Here is an 18,420-nt window from a genome sequence, read left to right as displayed (position 1 = left end):
AGGCCCTGCAGCTAAGGCCTGGGCGCTTACCTGGGGGAAATGTTGGACCTGCCATGCAGACAAGCAGGGTCTTTGTACTGCATGGAGGTTGGATTTACCACCACACGCTGGTTGGGAAGTGAGGGTTAAATAAATCCCCATTTAACTAAAAAATGAATAAGTGTACTTGAAATGATTTTTTAAAGTCTTTGGTAGTCTATACTTACATTCTTTCTTTCTTTCTTTCTTTCCACTATAGACGGTATTCGTGGCTACTTCGGGGAAACAATTGCTCTGTACTTTGGATTTTTGGAATATTTCACTTTTGCATTAATCCCCATGGCTGTCATTGGGTTACCTTACTACTTGTTTGTGTGGGAAGACTATGACAAGTATGTGATCTTTGCCTCATTCAACCTAATCTGGTCCACGGTGATTCTGGAAGTGTGGAAGCGTGGCTGTGCCGACATGACCTACAGGTGGGGGACATTGCTCATGAAGAGAAAGTTTGAGGAGCCCCGGCCGGGATTTCATGGTGTCTTGGGTATCAATCCCATCACTGGGAAGGAGGAGCCTCTGTACCCCAGCTACAAGAGACAGTTGCGCATTTACTTGGTCTCCCTACCATTTGTATGCCTCTGCCTCTATTTCTCACTGTATGTCATGATGATTTACTTCGACTTGGAGGTTTGGGCCTTGGGTCTACATGAGAACAGCGGGTCTGAGTGGACCAGTGTCCTGTTGTATGTGCCCAGCATCATCTATGCCATTGTGATTGAGATCATGAATCGTCTCTATCGATATGCTGCCGAGTTTTTAACTTCATGGGGTAAGACTTCAGGCTTTATATTCACGTCTTACTTGCCTGTAAGAAATGTTGCCTAGATCGTGGGATTCATATAGCTGCTACCTTACAGAGAAAATAGATGTTGCTTTTGGCTCATTATAGAGACATGAGGAAAAATTCATCAGCTTTGTGAACACTGATGATCTCCATGCCATGGTTATCATAACTCTCATTTATCGAGTGTTAATTACTATGTTCTAGGTATCCTGCTAAGCACTTTATTCACAGTATCTCACCATCACCTTCTCAAGGGTACCGTGAAGTAGAAGTTATTTCACCCTTTTGTGGATAAAGATAACTGATGCTTAATGAGGTTCAGACAGCAAATAATGGAGCTAGGCTAATTCAGACCTATCTGTCCAAAACTTGTGCTCCTAATACTGTGACATTGTGTTTCATGCCGAGGGTAAAATAGATTGAAATTGTTTCACTGGCTAGAGCCACAGAAGAAAGAAAAAAAAATTGTCTTCATGATACTCAGCTAAATCAACTGTGACCACTTTCCTAAAATGGAGTATCTAGTTGGTGTGAGGCACTGAGGACTGCTATTGAACTCGTTGAAGGCAGATGTTTATGGATATATCTGTGGTAAAAAAGGAACTTGGTTATAAGTTGAAAATAGTCTTGATAGGCCATTCACTCTTTAATTTATTTATTCATTCAAACCAATGAACAAATTCGCTATATTATTCCCTAGGAAGAAGTCTAGGCCTTAACTTTATGGGCCATAAAGATGTTTTAGGGGCCAGACGTGGTGGCTCACACCTGTAATCCCAGCACTTTGGGAGGCTGAGGTGGGTGGATCACAAGTTCAGGATTTTGAGAGCAGCCTGGCCAATATGGTGAAACCCCGTCTCTACTAAAAGTACAAAACTTGGTGTGGTGGCGGGCACCTGTAGTCCCAGCTACTTGGGAGGCTGAGGCAGGAGAATTGCTTGAACCCGGGAGATGGAGGTTGCAGTGAGCCGAGATCGCCCCACTGTACTCCAGCCTGGCCCACTGCACTCCAGCCTGGGCGACAGAGCAAGACTCTGTCTCAAAGAAAAAAGATGTTTTAAATTATTTTTATTAGTTGTATAGCAATATCAGCTGTCATTTATCAAGTACTTTCCTTATGCTAATACTAGGCTAAAGTTTTATATTAGATCCTGAGAGTGACCCTGGGAGGAAGATGGTCAGGCTTGTTTTGAGGGAATAAGGCTGAGTATCAGGAGGTTAAGTAACTTACCCAAGGTTAGGCAGTGGCTGAATAGCTGAGTTGGCGTTCAGATCCAGGTCAGTCCAACACTCTGTGTGTTAAGATGACATTTCTCTTCAGAACCTTCCTTTTTGTCATTTTATCTTGCTGCTTTGGGATCTATGCAGTGTTAACTTTTCTAGATTAAGATAGAAATTTGAGTTTCCTTTCAAGTTAACCCTTGTAAGCCACATGAAACTTTACTTGCAGAATTTTATTTACAGAAAACTTTATTTATTGCCCTCTTCTTTAGTGGTTACTGTTAGTTTTCACTATTTCTTCTTATACAGGGTCTTTGGGTGGCTGTCTGTAGGATTGTTTGCCAGCACTTCCCAAATTTCATTGTAGCAGTAATTTAAAAAATAATTTCAGACTACAATGCTGTTGCATTACCCTGAAAAATGTGTCCTTGTTTGATGCTCTTGGTGGTAAGGCATAGCTGTGATTGACAGCCTAGATCATTTACTGACTGAGGCTCTGATGTTGGACATCTCTTCCCTCAGTGCAACTCACTTGACCTCATAACAGTGCTTTCATATTGTTTTCTTACTGAGAAGTTACCTCTGTGTTTTAACGTTTTAGAGAATCATAGATTGGAATCTGCCTATCAGAACCATCTAATTCTGAAAGTTTTAGTGGTAAGTACAGCATTTATATACAAATCCATGTTATGAAACTGATATATGCTACATAATATATAGGAATACGAATATGAAGAATTGCTTCTAAGTTATCAGTTAACATATTTTGTGCAAATAGGGAAGGAGGATTGATTAATATGTTTACCTCTGTGTTCAGTAGTTGTGTTACAAATGTGCATGTGATGTAAGACTTCAAAATATAAGAGTTGTATCATAGCCAATTTCCAGTTATTTAAAAACTAGACCGGGTGCAGTGGTTCATACCTGTAATCCCAGCACTTTGGGAGGCCTATGCTGGTGGATCATGAGTTCGAGACCAGCCTGGCTAACATGGTGAGACCCTGTGTCTACTAAAAACAGAAAAATTACCTGGGCATCATGGCACAGGCCTGTAATCCCAGCTACTTGGGAAGCTGAGGCATGACAATTGCTTGAACCCAGGAGGTGGAGGTTGCAGTGAGCCAAGATGGCGCCACTGCACTCCAGTTCGGGTGATGGAGTGAGACTCTGTCTCAAATAAATAAATAAATAAATAAAATAAAATAAACTAACGGGCCAGACATGGTAGCACATGCCTGTAATCCCAGCACTTTGGGAAGCTTGAGGCAGGTGGATCACTTGAGGCCGGGAGTTTGAGACTAGCCTGGCTAACACAGTGAAAACCCGTCTCTACCATAAAACACACAAAAAATTTGCCCGGTGTGGTGGCACCTGTAATCCCAGCTACTGGGGTGGCTGAGGCAGGAGAATTGCTTGAACCTAGGAGGCAGAGGTGGCAGTGAGCTGAGATTGCACCACTGTACTGCATCCTGGGTGACAGAGCAAGACCTTGTCTCAAAAAACAACAACAACAACAACAACAAAATAACCACTTTTTAGAAATGTTTCTGTTCTTTTCCTTTTGGTGATTTCTTTGAATGTTTTACTATTCAGCAATCGTTCCTGGCACCACAACCTGTTTAGTGATGGAACATTACATTTAAAAAAGGGTTTTTTTTTGGTTAAATTTCCAAAGCTCAAAAGGTTCCCAGCATGTTTTGACAGGTGGGAGGAAAGAGACAGAGAGAAAGCAGTATGTAACCTGCTTGCTGTTTGTGTAAAAGCTGACATGTCTGCCTCTTTCCATAATAAAGAAATACCAGCTTGAAAACACTTCATTTATCAGGGGTTTACCTCAGTCATCTGTAACATAAGTGAGAATCAAGAAAGGTGCGTGAAGAATCCTCTGAACTTTCAACTGGAATTGATTTAACACAGTTCATGTACTTCACTCCCAAGAGAAGGATCCAGGCCCTCTTTTAGAGTCTCTGTTCTAGCCGTAGAAATCATTCTAAGAAGTTTATCTATTTGGTTTTTCGGTCCTTGAAAAATCAGAAACCACCATCATGAGGGTGTTTAGATTTCTGGAAGTAGGCAAACCTACAGAGGAAGAACAGGTAAGGAAATGAAAACCTGTCATAAGAGATAAGAATTCAACAACTGGGCATTAGGAAAGCAAAAAGTAGCCCTACATATCCAAAAGACTTCAAAGGCCTCCTTCACCCTGTGAAATGGCTGATACTTAGAATGTTGGTGCTAAATCCGCAAGGAAGTTCTGTTCTGTGCTCTCTGTGTAAGAAAGTAGAGAAACATGGGATACATTAAAAAGTTCATTCAAAAAGGTTATTATAGGAGGAGCTTTTTCCCTCAGAGGTAAAAACATTCCGTTTGTCTTGAAGACTTCAGTTATTTGTGAGACTTTATTATTTTCTGATGATGCCAGTTACAAGGTAACTGCCTTGTAAAAAAAAAAAGCCATTGGTTAAAGTCTTCTTCCTCCATGGTGCTTCTTAGGCCTTTCTCTTCCTTCTTAATCTTAAGGGGATGGTGTTTCTTAGCCTTCCCAGGCTTTTGCTTTTCAACTTCTGCTCTAACTTAGCACCCCTGTCCTGTGGCCGTATTGATCTTACTGCTCACTTTCTAGAACGACCCCCCCATCTCCGCAGTAATTAAGCACTCACACCTGTACACATAGCAGCCTTTGTCTAAGTGATGCTACTGGGTTGGAATAGTCAGCATGGGGGCTGGGAGGCAGAAAGGAAACCCACTGGTGCAGGGGGTAAGCTATAGGTTCTTGAGCAGGGAACTCCTAGAAGAGATGGCACTTTTTGTGGAAGGATCCCCTTAATTGGTACTTCCCTTCACCCAGCCTGCTTCTGTGTATCTGGCAGGGCGAGGGAGTTCATGCTCATGGTGACAAAGATGCTTCCCAGGCCAGACTGGTTGTTATAGCCTCCCAGTTACCTGCTGTCTCTCTGTAATAGAGAGAATCTCAGGTCCATAGGCATGAAGAGGCCTCTTATATTAGGCCCTTGTGGCAGGGGCCCCCTTGCCATTGTCACCCAGCTGCCCCACTTACTTTTGATGGGGTTTCCAGGCATGGGCTTGCTGTGATGGGGTGTTTCTTGCCAGTGCTTGCCTGGCCATCCTGGGATCTCTCTGTGGAGCAGGGGAGTCTCAGGCCCAGCAAGGAAGAAGAGCACTTCCCCAGGAAACTTATTGTTAGTTGGGGGGTCCTCATTGATTTCCCCTGGCCGGTTTAGCAGGGCTCCCCTGGCACTGACAGAATTCCTATTCAAATGTGGGAGGAATGAGCCTGCTTGGGCTACCTGGGTTGGTAGGTTGGGGTTGGGAAATGCCAGGCCTTGGTCTCCTCCTTCTGTTGGGTGGGGGAACTTAAGGTGTGCATGTGCTGTGTTGTTCCTTCAGCTCTGGGTTCCTAAACCATCTCATCTTCCTTTAAGCACCTTTCAGAGTTCTCCTTTGGTTGCCTTGTTTGTTATTTCCAGAGTTTGTTTATTTAATAAGGAGACATGGGGAGAAACAAGACTTCTCCATTTCATTTAGACCGGAAGTCTCTCATTACATTTTTAAATGCTACATTACAGTTGTAATAAAGTACTCTAAAGTAGTGTTTAACACTTATCTTTTTTTTTTTTTTTTGGCAGTTCAACTTTCTCAATTGCTTTGCCTCACTCTTCTACATTGCCTTTGTCCTGAAAGATATGAAGCTTTTGCGCCAGGTGAGTATAAATAACAGAAAAATATCAATTTTTTAGGTCATGGAGGTGGTTTTCTCTCTTTAGATGCTGCAATTGGCTTCAAATTATTTTTACAAATAAAAATCTTTTAAATTTTGTATATTTTAAAGCAAATTCTAAATAAAAAGTTATTAGGAATCACATTGTGTATTATGCTCAGCTGAAATGAGTTGAACCTAACCAACCTGAAAAATTAATAGTATAGGGCAGTAAAATCAATTATATAGTTCACCTCAAAGCTTGTAAGCAACTCTAACAGCAAAAATGTAGTATTCATTAATCGAACTGTTTTGTGTGCCTTGGGTGGGGATGATTGGTGTAACCCTAGGTCTCGCAAATTTAATTTTTAAATTAATAAGTTGTTAAACTTTAGACACCAGTGGATCCTTTGCAGTGCTGTATCTTTTCTAAAGTGTCTGACATTTATTTTGGTGTGTTGTCATTTCTGGATCACATAATACCAATGAATAATAAATTAAAAACTAATTATTCTAAATTCTCCTTTTTATATTTGAACCAGTTATAAGTAAATGGCTGTTTTTTTCCCAGTTTTAATATTCTGAGATTGTTGGTGAGGAGTCTCAAAGCGTAGACTCCACTTGTTAAAGATTATTTTTCAAAATAGAGAAAGTTTAAAGTAATACATTTGGAATTGATGAGTTGGATGTACATGTAATAGTGGTCCCATGTAATAGTGTATTAGTCGAATGTGACTTCTCATTTCTTCTGCTTTAAAGAGTCTTCTTTATGTAGCAGAAAATAGGGGAATGGAGGACTGCTTAAAAAAACAGTTATAATACCGCAAAGGTGGGGTGTGATGGAAACACTCATACCTATCTGAGAAAAGTGGAGATTGATACATCTCTGGAAAGCGGCTCTCTTGATAGCTTTACCAAGAACCTTAACTCATCCCTAGTAAATCATCAGAGAGGAGCAAAGATTCATGTACGTAGATATCCAAGCACCAGCATTATAATAGCGAAAATTGGGAGTAATACTTAATTCAACAGCAGTGTACGGGCCAAGTAAAAAAGAATTTTTAATGACATGGGAAAATGCTCACACATATTAAGTGATAAAAGCAGTAAACAAAGTTGTATCCATATAGGATAATTATAGTTTTATTTTTATATATGATTGGAAAGAAATATCCCAAGAAATAGCAGTGGTTTTGTTATGGTTGTGGAATTATGGGTGGCTCTTTTTTTCTATTTTCTTTTTTTTTTAAATTAATACATGCCTAGTTGTACATTTTTATGGGGTACATATGCTGTTTTGTTACATTCATAAAATGTGTAATGAAGGCTGGGCATAATGGCTCATGCCTGTAATCCCAGCACTTTAGCAGGCTGAGGCAGGCAGATTGCTTGAGCCCAGGAGTTCAAGACTAACCTGGGCAACATGGCGAAATCCTGTCTCTATCAAATATACAAAACATTAGCTGGGTGTGGTGGCACATGCCTGTAGTCCCAGCTACCTGGGAGGCTGAGGTGGGAGGATCACCTTAGCCTGGGAGCTCCAGGCTGCAGTGAACTGTGATCGCGCCACTGCACTGTAAAGTGAGACCTTGTCTCAAAAAAAAAAAAAAAGAAAGGTGTAATGATCAATCAAGATATTTAGAGTATCTATCACCTCGAGTATTTATCATTTCTATATGTTGGGAGCGTACAATACATTATTTACACACCTACCCAGCCTCTGGTAACTGTCATCCCACTCTATCTCTATGAGATCAACGTTTTTAGCTCCCACATATGAGTGAGAGCCTGTGATATTTGTCTTTCTGTGCCCGACTTATTTCACTTAACATAATGACCTGCAGTTCCATTCGTGTTGCTGCAATTGACAGAATTTCAGTCTTTTTTATGGCCAACTAGTATTCCATTGTGTATATATACCACATTTTCCTTATCTGTTTATCTGTTGATAGACACTGAGGTTGATTCTGTTTCTTTATTATTACGAATAGTGTTGCAGTAAACATGAGGGTGCAGGTATCCCTTTGATATGCTAATTTCTTTTCCTTTGGAGAAATACCCAATAGTTGGAATGCTGGATTCTATGGTTGTTCTATTTTCAGTTTTTTTTTTTTTTTAGATGTCTAAAAAAAAAAAAAAAACCTCTCTCCATACTCTTTTATATAATGTCTGTATTAATTTCCATTCCCACCACCAACAGTGTATAAGAGTTCCCTTTGTTGCACATTCTTGTCAGCATCTGGATTTTTTGGGTCTTTTAATAATAGCTATTCTAGTTGGAGTAGGATGATATCTCATTGTGGCTTTGATTTCCATTTCCCTGATGATGAGTGGTGCTGAGCATTTTTTCATATACCTGTGGCTATGTATATGTCTTCTTTAGAGAAATGTGTATTCATGTCTTTTGCTTACTTTTTAATGGGATTATTTGTATTTTTGCTATTGTTTGAGTTCCTTGTATATTCTGGTATTCTAGGTATTAGTTCCTTATCAGATGCATAGTTTGCAGATCTTTTCTCCCATTTAACAATTGTCTCTTCACTGTGTTGTTTCCTTTGCTGTGCAGAAGCTTTTTTCTTTAATGTAGTCACAGTTGTCTATTTTTGGTTTTATTGCCTGTGCTTTTGAGGTCCTAGCCATAAAATCTTTGCTTAGACCAATGTCCTATAGTATTTCCCGTATGTTTTCTTCTAGTAGTTTTATAGTTTCAGGCTTTATGTTTAGATCTTTAATCCATTTTGAGTTGACTTTTGTCTGTGGTGATAGAGAGGGGTCTAGTTTCATTCTTCTGTATATGGATACCTGGTTTTCCCAGCACCATTTATTGAAGAGGGTATTTTTTTCTCCAGTATACATTTTTTTTTGAGATGGAGTCTCACTCTGTTGCCCAGGCTGGAGTGCAGTGGTGCAATCTTGGCTCACTGCAGCCTCCAAGGTTCAGGAGTTTCTCGTGCCTCAGCCTCCCAAGTAGCTGGGATTACAGGCGTTCGCCACCACGCCCGGCTGATTTTTGTATTTTTAGTAGAGACAGGGTTTCACCATGTCGGCCAGGCTGGTCTCAAACTTCCTTTTTTTATTTTTTCTTTGAGACAGGGCCTCGCTCTGCCGCCCAAACTGGAGTGCAGTGGTGCGATCTCGGCTCACTGCAAGCTCTGCCTCCCAGGTTCATGCCATTCTTCTGCCTCAGCCTCCCAAGTAGCTGGGACTACAGGCGCCCGCCACCAAACCCGGCTAATTTTTTGTATTTTTAGTAGTAGAGATGGGGTTTCACTGTGTTAGCCAGGATGGTCTCAATCTCCTGACCTCATGATCCGCCCGCCTTGGCCTCCCAAAGTGCTGGGATTACAGGCGTGAGCCACCGTGCGGGGCCTCAACTTTCAGTCTCAGGTGATCTGCCTGCCTTGGCCTCTCAAAGTACTGGGATTACAGGTATGAGCCACTGCACCCCACCTCAATATACATTCTTAGTGCCTTTGTAGAAAATCAGTTGACTGTAAATATGTGGATTAATTTTTTTTTCTGTTTTTTTGTAGTGAGGGGGTATGTATTAGTGGTATAATTTAAATTCTTTAAAAAAGAATTTAGTCAAACTGTTTTTTTCCGTAGTTGGCAACATCATTTAGATTTACATGTTGCAGTCAGGATGAAATGTTGAAGAACACAACTGCAAGTTAATTCATTTTTGTAATGATTCTTTTTTTAAAGTTTTAGAATTGACAAATAATTGTACATATTCATGAAGTACATGGTGATGTTTTCATACATAAAATGTATCGCAATCAGATCAGGGTAGTTAGCATATCCATCCTCTCAAACATTTTTTATTTCCTTGTATTGGGACTGTTTAATTGACTAGTTTGTTTCTTATTATAACATTATTTGTATTATAATCTTATTTATCTTTTAATCTTGGTCTTTCATGTGAAAAACCATAAATTGGGAACACCTAGCTTTTCTAATACTAGTTTTTATAACACAATAGTATGCTATTTATTGAAGATTCCATTTTATTTGTTGCATAACTGTATTTGTTATAAATGCTATAGTTTTATTAATTTATATATATTTATATATAATTTATATAAATGCTATATTTTATTAAGCTATATTCCCAAAATATGATCTGTGTGCTTCTCTGTAGAGCTTGGCCACTCTCCTGATTACCTCCCAGATCCTCAACCAAATTGTGGAATCTCTTCTTCCTTATTGGCTCCAAAGGAAGCATGGTGTGCGGGTGAAGAGGAAGATGCAGGCTTTAAAGACAGACATTGATGCTACATTATATGAACAAGTCATCCTGGAAAAAGAAATGGGAACTTATTTGGTAAGTTGGAATATTGCTGAATTAAACATTTACTGAAAGTGAATAGTAGCCATGCACCGAGTTCAACAAATGTTACACATTCATGATCTCCGATGTGGCTGTTCTAGAAGTGCTTTCCAGTCAGTCTCCTCGTCATGAACCACTTTAAAGTGAAAAGGATAGAATTGTGTGTTGAAGCACTGCTGTCTGAAATCCAAAGTTATGCCTAATGACACCAAAGGGCAAATTTGGAGAATTACATGACTACTTTGCTTTGCGGAGAGCAGGGTAGAAATAGTTGCCCCAGAGATGACAGAACGGGAGAGATGGTCCCTGAAGAGGCAGCGGCATTGCTCACTTTTGACACTTCAAACTCATGGAAAATGATGGCCGCACAAGCAAAAGATAGAGGCCCATTGATGAACAATGGAATGCCAATCTGAAGATTGAATTTTAGTTTATGTTAGTCCTATTGTATAAATATAAAACAGTTCCTTTAAGACAGAGAGTTTCTGAATTATTTTTAGGAACTACAAGCAGATCATTAGAGATTTACACTTTTAATATTTGAAAGAAAGGTCTAGTTCATAAAATCTGACTATGTGTTCAACCAACTTTTATTGAGCTCTGACTACATTCACTGTTTCTATATTTCACATTTTTTAAGGCCATTGTTTCTTAACATCCTGCACCTTCCTTGTTGCTACAGTATTCCTTCTGGTGAAATACATCCTTCAGTGGGTCATTTACTAAAAGCCTGTTATTGTGAAACTTTCATAGTCTTGTTTTTCATCTTGAATGAGTTTATCTCCTGATTATTGAGTATCTTGACTGACTTTCATAATTTTTCTCATGTGCTTAGGAATTTCAGTTTGTATGTTCATGTTGAGTAGGACTTTGTCCTTTTCTCTCTGCTCACTTCTGCCTTATTTTTTGCAGTTGCCCCCACTGAGCCTCCAAGCCCCTCATCCAGAACCAAGTGTTTGTAGCCCAGAGCTCCCATCTTGTGGTGTTGATGAGGATTTTATAGATCTGGTCACAGAGCCCGTTGGTAGCATGCTGTTGGCATAGCTGTAGTTACCAGGCAGCAGTTGTGGCTTTTTTAAAGCCTCCTTTGAAGGGCAGGGAGCGTGGTCCCAACCCCTGGTTTTGCTCAGCAAGCCTGGTTCCAGTACACTCCAGGGGAGAGGGTGCTCTTGGTTCTCCTCCTGATAGGATATAGATCCTAGCCCCTTCTATCATCGCTGTGTTTGAGGGAGATGTTTCAAAGTATAAACACATAGTACGCTTTGAACAGTAACATTGTTTATATTTATATATGAAGCATAGAGAAAAGACACACACCTACTCTCTCTCCAGAGGAAGAATTAAAGAGAAAGAACACGTGGGCATAAGTGTGGAGCTGTCCTTTCTGGATTGATTGAGTGCTAGCTTACTATGGGATAAAAGTTAAATTATATCATTTTACTGTAGGATAAAAGTTCCCATTATGTCAGGATCCTATCCTTGCCTGTGCTTGGGGGTGGTATTCTTGGCCACATTTATTTTCCTTTCTTCACTCTCTTATAGAAACTGCACCAGCAGTCTGTCCCCCTGTACTCTGTACTCTCATTCCATCCCCCCTCATCTTTGAAGGCCTCCTGTCACCGGCCATCACCTGGTACTCTTGTATCTCCTCCTTCTCCTTCTAACTGCTCCACCAAGTCAGCAACTTGCCTATTTTGAACTAAGCAAACTCTTCACATCTTCGGCTGTTTTTGTCCTGTCTTTCCCTCCCCTCACAGTTTTCTGCAATAATTCTCCATATTGTTGTCTCTAGTTTCCTACTTCTCTTTCTATAATCAATTAGAATCTGCTTTCAGCTCTTCTTTTTCTCCAAAATTGTTTGGGCAAACAACACTATCTCCTGAAGTACCCAAAACACAATTCATAATCTTCTCAAGATGGGTTTCTCCTGCTTTGCCCCTGACTCAATGAATGGTTTTTAGTATAGTCCTCATCTGAGCAATTCTAATTTATCTAAGAACTGTATGCCAGTGATGTGACACTGCCAAAATCTCAGATCTTACCTCTTTTGACATTTCAAGGTATCGGACAAAACCTTTATGAAGGAAGGTGAGGGAGGCATGGCTATTCCCATGTCAAAAAGAAGCGAATGAAGCTCTATGTCATTAATCATTTGGTGACTAAATCAGAAAGAAGGTTCAAGACTTTGCCTTGCCAATTCAGAATATTTCTGTTATACACCACAGGCTCTCTGATGTGAAGTAAAGGAAATAATATATTGATTTCTCTCAGGTCCTGGGTCTGTGAGTGAACTCTAGGGTTTACAGTGCCACTCCTTTTTGGGCCTGCAGAGTTCTGCATGATCTGGCCATTTCCCACTCCTAATCTCTTACAGGTTTCTTTTTCATTATCTCCACTGGAGTGACATTGGATATTTGCCATTTCAGTTCTCTCCATGTATTTGGAGGTGGGGATACTTTTGGGTCACATTTATTCTGGATGATTGTTTCCTATGCATGAATCCTTTCTTCTGGGTTCATTTTTCTCCTAATTGAAATCAATGAATTTAGAATTGTATTTTCTGTAATCTCATCCTGACTGTTATATATGAGTCTAAAATAATGTTACCAAGCTTTGGGAAAAAGCAATTTGGCTGAAACTTTAAAAACATTACTATAGGGACATGGATGCAGCTGGAAACCATCATTCTCAGCAAACTATCGCAAGAACAGAAAACCAAACACCGCATGTTCTCACTCATAGGTGGGAACTGAACAATGAGATCACTTGGACTCGGGAAGGGGAACATCATACACTGGGGCCTATCACAGGGAGTGGGGGGGGAGGAATTGCATTGGGAGTTATACCTGATGTAAATGACGAGTTGATGGGTGCTGACGAGTTGATGGGTGCAGCACACCAACATGGCACAAGTATACATATGTAACAAACCTGCACGTTATGCACATGTACCCTAGAACTTAAAGTATAATTAAAAAAAAAATTACTATAAGAGTAATACTCACTATAGAAAACTTAGAAAATGCAGGATACAGTCAATATATAAAAAGAAATTATCTGTAATATTGCCACCTATGGTAATCCCCTGGGTCTCCTGACTGCTGCTTCACCAGCCCAGGACTAAGGCTGTGTTGCTTCCTAGATCTTCACTGTCCTCTGCTGTCCTTTTCCTGTGAACTGCCCACTCATATCCAACTGCATAGCTGGGTGAGGCTGAATTTTCATGATGACTGTTTCAAGTAGAACATCATATTGCTGCACAGTAAATGAACTGCCTTCTACTAAATGATGCATTATAGAAGTTTGCAAAAAATGTAAAAAGTGCCAGTCTACATTAACATTTTTGAAATGTAATTATTTTTCAAAAGACATTTATGTTAATATGTTATTGTTTAAATGAATTAATGGAAGATCTTTAAAATTTCTCAGTTTTTTTTTTTTTTTTTTTTTCTTGTGAGACAGGGTCTCACTTTGTCACCCAGGTTGGAGGGCAGTGGTGGCAATAGTGGCTCACTGCAACCTCAACCTCCCAGGCTCAAGCAATCCTTCTACCTCAGCCTCCTGAGTATCTGGGACTACAGGCGTGCACCATCATGCCTGGCTTATTTTTGTATTTTTTGTAGAGATGGGCTCTCACTGTGTTGCCCAGGCTGGTCTTGAACTCCTGGATTTAAGCAGTTCTCCCACCTTGGCCTCCCAAAGTGTTGGGATGAGCCACCATGCCTGGCCTAATTTCTCAGTTTTAATTAATAATATAGTAAGCATCAAAGCATCAACTAGATAAACTCACATAAACAAAATGTCTTTTTTTTTGAGACAGAGTCTCGCTCTGTCGCCCAGGCTGAAGTGCAGTGGCGCGATCTCGACTCACTGTACCTGGGTACAGTGTACCCAGTATGCTCCCGAGTACCTGGGACTACAGGTGCCTGCCACGCCCAGCTAATTTGTTGTAGTTTTTAGTAGAGACAGGGTTTCACCATGTTAGCCAGGATGGTCTCAATCTCCTGACCTTGTTATCCGCCTGCCTCGGCCTCCCAAAGTGCTGGGATTACAGGCGTGAGCCACTGTGCCTGCCAAACAGAATGTCTTTAATGTCCTCAATAATTTTTTAAGAGTTTTGGACTCTTAAGACCAAAAAAGCTTGAAAATTATAGCTCTAGAGCAACCTCCTTGCCGTTTTTCAAGGAATTGGCTTTTGTAAATCTATTGTTTGGTCTTACTTCTCATAAGATTTGAGTTAAATGATTTTGGAAGTATACCACCATTGCACCCCATCAGGAGGCATTGACGTCTGGTTGCCCATTTTGTGGGGTCAGCTTGTTTGATCATTTGGTTGGCTTTGGTAAAAGGCAGACTGCACAGGTGGTTTTTTTTTTCTTCATTTTATAATGAATAAATTATCTGTGGGTCAATACTTTTGAGTCTTTCCTTTTCCTTTTTATAAATAGTATCTCTTTAAAAATACAATTTCTAATTGTTTGTTGCTGGTATATGGGAATGCTGTTAACTTTTATATCTTTTACCCACAATTTTGCTGAACTCTCCTGTTATTTCCAAAATATTTTCTATAGATTTTGTTGGATTTTCTATATAGGCAGTAATTTGAGCTATAAATAATGACCATTTTCTTTCTTCCTTCAGTCTTTACCCTTTTTATTATCTACTAGGCTTACTAGTATGTTCAATATAATTTGAATAGAAGTAATTGTTACAGGAATCTTTATCTTATTTCTGATTTTTTTTATTCTTCTCACCATTGTGTGTTATGTTTGTTCTGTGTTTTTAGTAAATAACATTTTATCAGTTTAAAACTTCTCAGCTGAGTGTTGATAGCATGGTCCAACAAAAAGAGAGAATAGGGTAGATTGTGTCTTGGTTAATATATTCTTAGTGTATGTATGTGTTTTCTTTGTTAAATTTTCATTTTTTTCCTTCTTGCTGTTGGATTATGTCCTTGGTTTGCTAAATTTATTGGCTCAAAAGCACTCAGAAGTGTAAAAGGTACTGATACAATGTGAATGTGTACCTATCATCACTCAGAATCGCCTGGAGAGATGGAAACACAGAGTGTGGGGAAACAGAGTGTGGGGAAACACAGAGTGTGGAGCACACTGCTGTGTTTGGAAAGGACTCCCTGGGTGCTATACACTAATAACTCCAAGAAGGCCTTTGCATGATTTCCAGAGGCTTCCCAATAGCACACCTGAGAAAAACTGCCTGCACATCTCTGCGTAGGCTTGATCTTTACAGCCTGAAACAGTACAATTTTGAATGCTGAGCATAGGGTATCAGGATTTCTTAAGACCGAATGTGGTAAAAATGGCTTGATTGCTAAGATTTTTACTCTTTCCCAACTCTTGATTTCTTTATCCTTCAGAGAAAGAGATTGATGCAATGTCACTGGGTATATTTAAGAACCATAACTAGATGCTGCAACACAACACAAGAACATACTATCTAGAGCCAAAGACAACCAACCAAGTTATTTAGAAACTGCTCACCTTTGAATCCCAAGCCGAGCATTTAACCTGCCAGTTCTGAGGTTTATGTGTATAGTGGTACTTTCTGGTGAACCTCGAAAATAGCCAGTGAGACTCAGAATCTGTGGGTTCATACTTGATTCAGATATCCAGAACATCTGGAAGAAGCACCTTTTGCCATTCCCAGGACCCTATTGTTGTGTTTGAGATTTTCTATTTAGTAAAATATAAAATAAGAAAAACTGACTGGAAGTGGACTCTGACTTACACTAACACTGAACCTAATATGCTTATCTTAGTGAAAGACTGGTTCAGAGATGCAATAATAATAATGTTTATTAATTTAAAAACATTAATGCTTATGTTGCTGTAAAATATTGTGATGAATACTTTTCTTAAACTGAAATTATTATTGCATGTGTGTGGGATGATCATGAAGCCTGAGGGTGTCAGAAGTTGGAGAAACACTGGTGTGTGGTGGGGAAACTCTTTGAGGTTTTTTGGAATAGTTAGAGGCCACGGCTTTGAAGAGTATTGCAAAAGGATATTCCTATTATATGATATTAAAATAATGCATGCTTGTTTATATTTTCAGGGCACCTTTGATGATTACTTGGAATTATTCCTGCAGTTTGGTTATGTGAGCCTTTTCTCCTGTGTTTACCCATTAGCAGCTGCCTTTGCTGTGTTAAATAACTTCACTGAAGTCAATTCAGATGCCTTAAAAATGTGCAGGGTCTTCAAACGTCCGTTCTCAGAACCTTCAGCCAGTATTGGTGTGTGGCAGGTAATTGTTTGAGAAAATAATTATTCCTTTAAAAAATAAAAATATGAGGTGTTCTGACAGGGAGAAAAAATTAAAAAAGTAAGCCCTACAGAGAGATTTAGGAAAACTGAGTTTGTTTGTTTTGTTACAAACTAGCTGTGTGGCCTTAGATAACCATTAACTTTGTCTAGCTTCACTTTTCTTGTTTTTAAAATTGGGGGTTAGGCGAGATAAATATAATTTCTAAGACCCCTTTTAGATGTGAAACTCTGACTATCTTCTGGGAAAGTAGCCAGCTGAGACTTCATCTCAGCCAGTATTAATGAGACCCTCCCTGCTACAGTGTTAGTGGAAGCCACATGGGGAGCCTAGACTTCTGCTCCTATCTGGCAGTAATAGACTCCTTTTTTAGTTTCTGCTAGTCTAGTTTTCTAGTCCTGGGGTGGTCTCAGAGGAAGCCTAGTGGAATATAAGGAGTTTCCACCACAACCCTGCACAGTGGAGGCCACATGGGAACATATATGAGGCACCTGTCCTTCTCTCCCTGAAGGAAGAATCTGTAGAGGTCTGGTGGGAAGCCAGAGCACCGATCCTTGTCCAGCAATAATGAGGAATCCCCGCTGGGTGCCAGGGGGAACCTGGACTTCTACCTCTACCTGATAGTAGTAAGGCGTTATCCCCTCTTCCCTTGCTGGAATGGTGTCAGAGAAATCAACTAAAACAGAAGGTTTAAATAAGATTTAGAATCTTATCTCTCCTAACATGTCCAGGTTTCTATTTAAAAAATCACTGATCCGACTGGGTGTGGTGGCTCACACCTGTAATCGCAGCACTTTGGGAGGTTGAGGCAGGCGGATCACCTGAGGTTAGGAGTTTGAGACCAGCCTGGCCAACATGGTGAAACCCCATCTCTACTAAAAATAAAAAAATTAGCCAGGCATGCTGCTGGGTGCCTGTAATCCCAGCTACTCAGGAGGCTGAGGCAGAAGAATCACTTGAACCCGAGAGGAAGAGGTTGCAGTGAGCTGAGACTGCACCATTGCACTCCAGCTTGGGTGACAGAGCGACACTCCATCTCAAAAAAAAAAAAAAAAGAAAAAGAAAAATCACTCATCATAGAAAGAACCAGGAAGAAATCAAGCTTAATGAGAAAAGACAGTCAGCAGATGACACTACCAAGATGACACAGGTTAGAAATATTGGACAGAGATTTTAAAACAGCCTTATATAAAAGTTTTAATGAGTAATTATGACCATATCTGAAACAAATGAAAAAACAGACCCCTTTTAGATGTGGATGTCTCAGCAAAGAGATGGAAGATATAAAAGAGAATCGCATTGATATTTTAGAAGTGACAAATACCATAACTGAAATAAAAAGCACACTGAATGAATGCAACAGCAGAATGGAAGGGACAGAGGAAATAATCAGAAACTGGAAAATAGAATAAAAGAAATTATCAGCTGGGTGCTGTGGCTCACGCCTGTAATCCCAGCACTTTGGGAGGCCAAAGCAGGCAGATCACGAGGTCAGGAGTTCAAGACCAGCCTGGCCAACATGGTGAAACCCCATCTCTACTAAAAATACAAAAAATTAGCTGGGCCTGGTGGTGGGCACTTATATCCCAGATACTTGGGAGGCTGAGGCAGGAGAATGGCTTAAACCTGGGAGGCAGAGGTTGAAGTGAGCTGGATCGCGCCACTGCACTCCAGCCCGAGCAACAGTGAGAGACTCCGTCTCAAAAATAAAAAGAGGGAAATTATCCAGGCTGAACAACAGAGAGAAAATATTCTGTAAGAACAAACATAACCTCAGGGACCTCTGTGGGTATAAAAAAGAGCTCACATTCATGTCACCGAAGTTACAGAAGGAGAGAAGAAGGAGGGAGGGGCCCAAAAAGTACTTGAGTAAATAATGGCTAAGAACTTTTTAAATGCGGCAAGAGACCCAAAACTGCAGAATTAAGAAGCATTGTGAACCTCAAACAAGATAAAACAAAGAAATCCTTGCCAACACACATCATAAACACTTGAAAGCTAAAGACAGCATTTCAAGAGCATCAAAAGAGAAATAACATCTCA

At 40.0% G+C, this 18,420-nt stretch overlaps 1 protein-coding gene across 3 annotated transcripts in view; it reads left to right on the top strand.

The window, feature by feature from the left end:
- The window catches only part of LOC105480296 (anoctamin 10), a 257,728-nt gene that overhangs the window by 33,612 nt on the left and 205,696 nt on the right, over positions 1–18,420 (top strand). For all 3 annotated transcript variants that reach the window (XM_011738921.3, XM_011738922.3, XM_071091522.1), the window contains exons 6-10: positions 239–808; positions 2,646–2,701; positions 5,692–5,766; positions 9,904–10,086; positions 16,168–16,359. In XM_011738921.3, the coding sequence (XP_011737223.2) occupies positions 239–808; positions 2,646–2,701; positions 5,692–5,766; positions 9,904–10,086; positions 16,168–16,359 (1,076 nt within the window). The remainder of the gene's footprint in view (positions 1–238; positions 809–2,645; positions 2,702–5,691; positions 5,767–9,903; positions 10,087–16,167; positions 16,360–18,420) is intronic.

The sequence above is a fragment of the Macaca nemestrina genome, chromosome 2, assembly GCF_043159975.1.
Source record: "Macaca nemestrina isolate mMacNem1 chromosome 2, mMacNem.hap1, whole genome shotgun sequence".
In the NCBI taxonomy this organism is placed as follows: Eukaryota; Metazoa; Chordata; class Mammalia; order Primates; family Cercopithecidae; genus Macaca; species Macaca nemestrina.
Note: the sequence above shows the minus strand (reverse complement) of the source record. Positions and strands in the feature narration are given on the sequence as shown.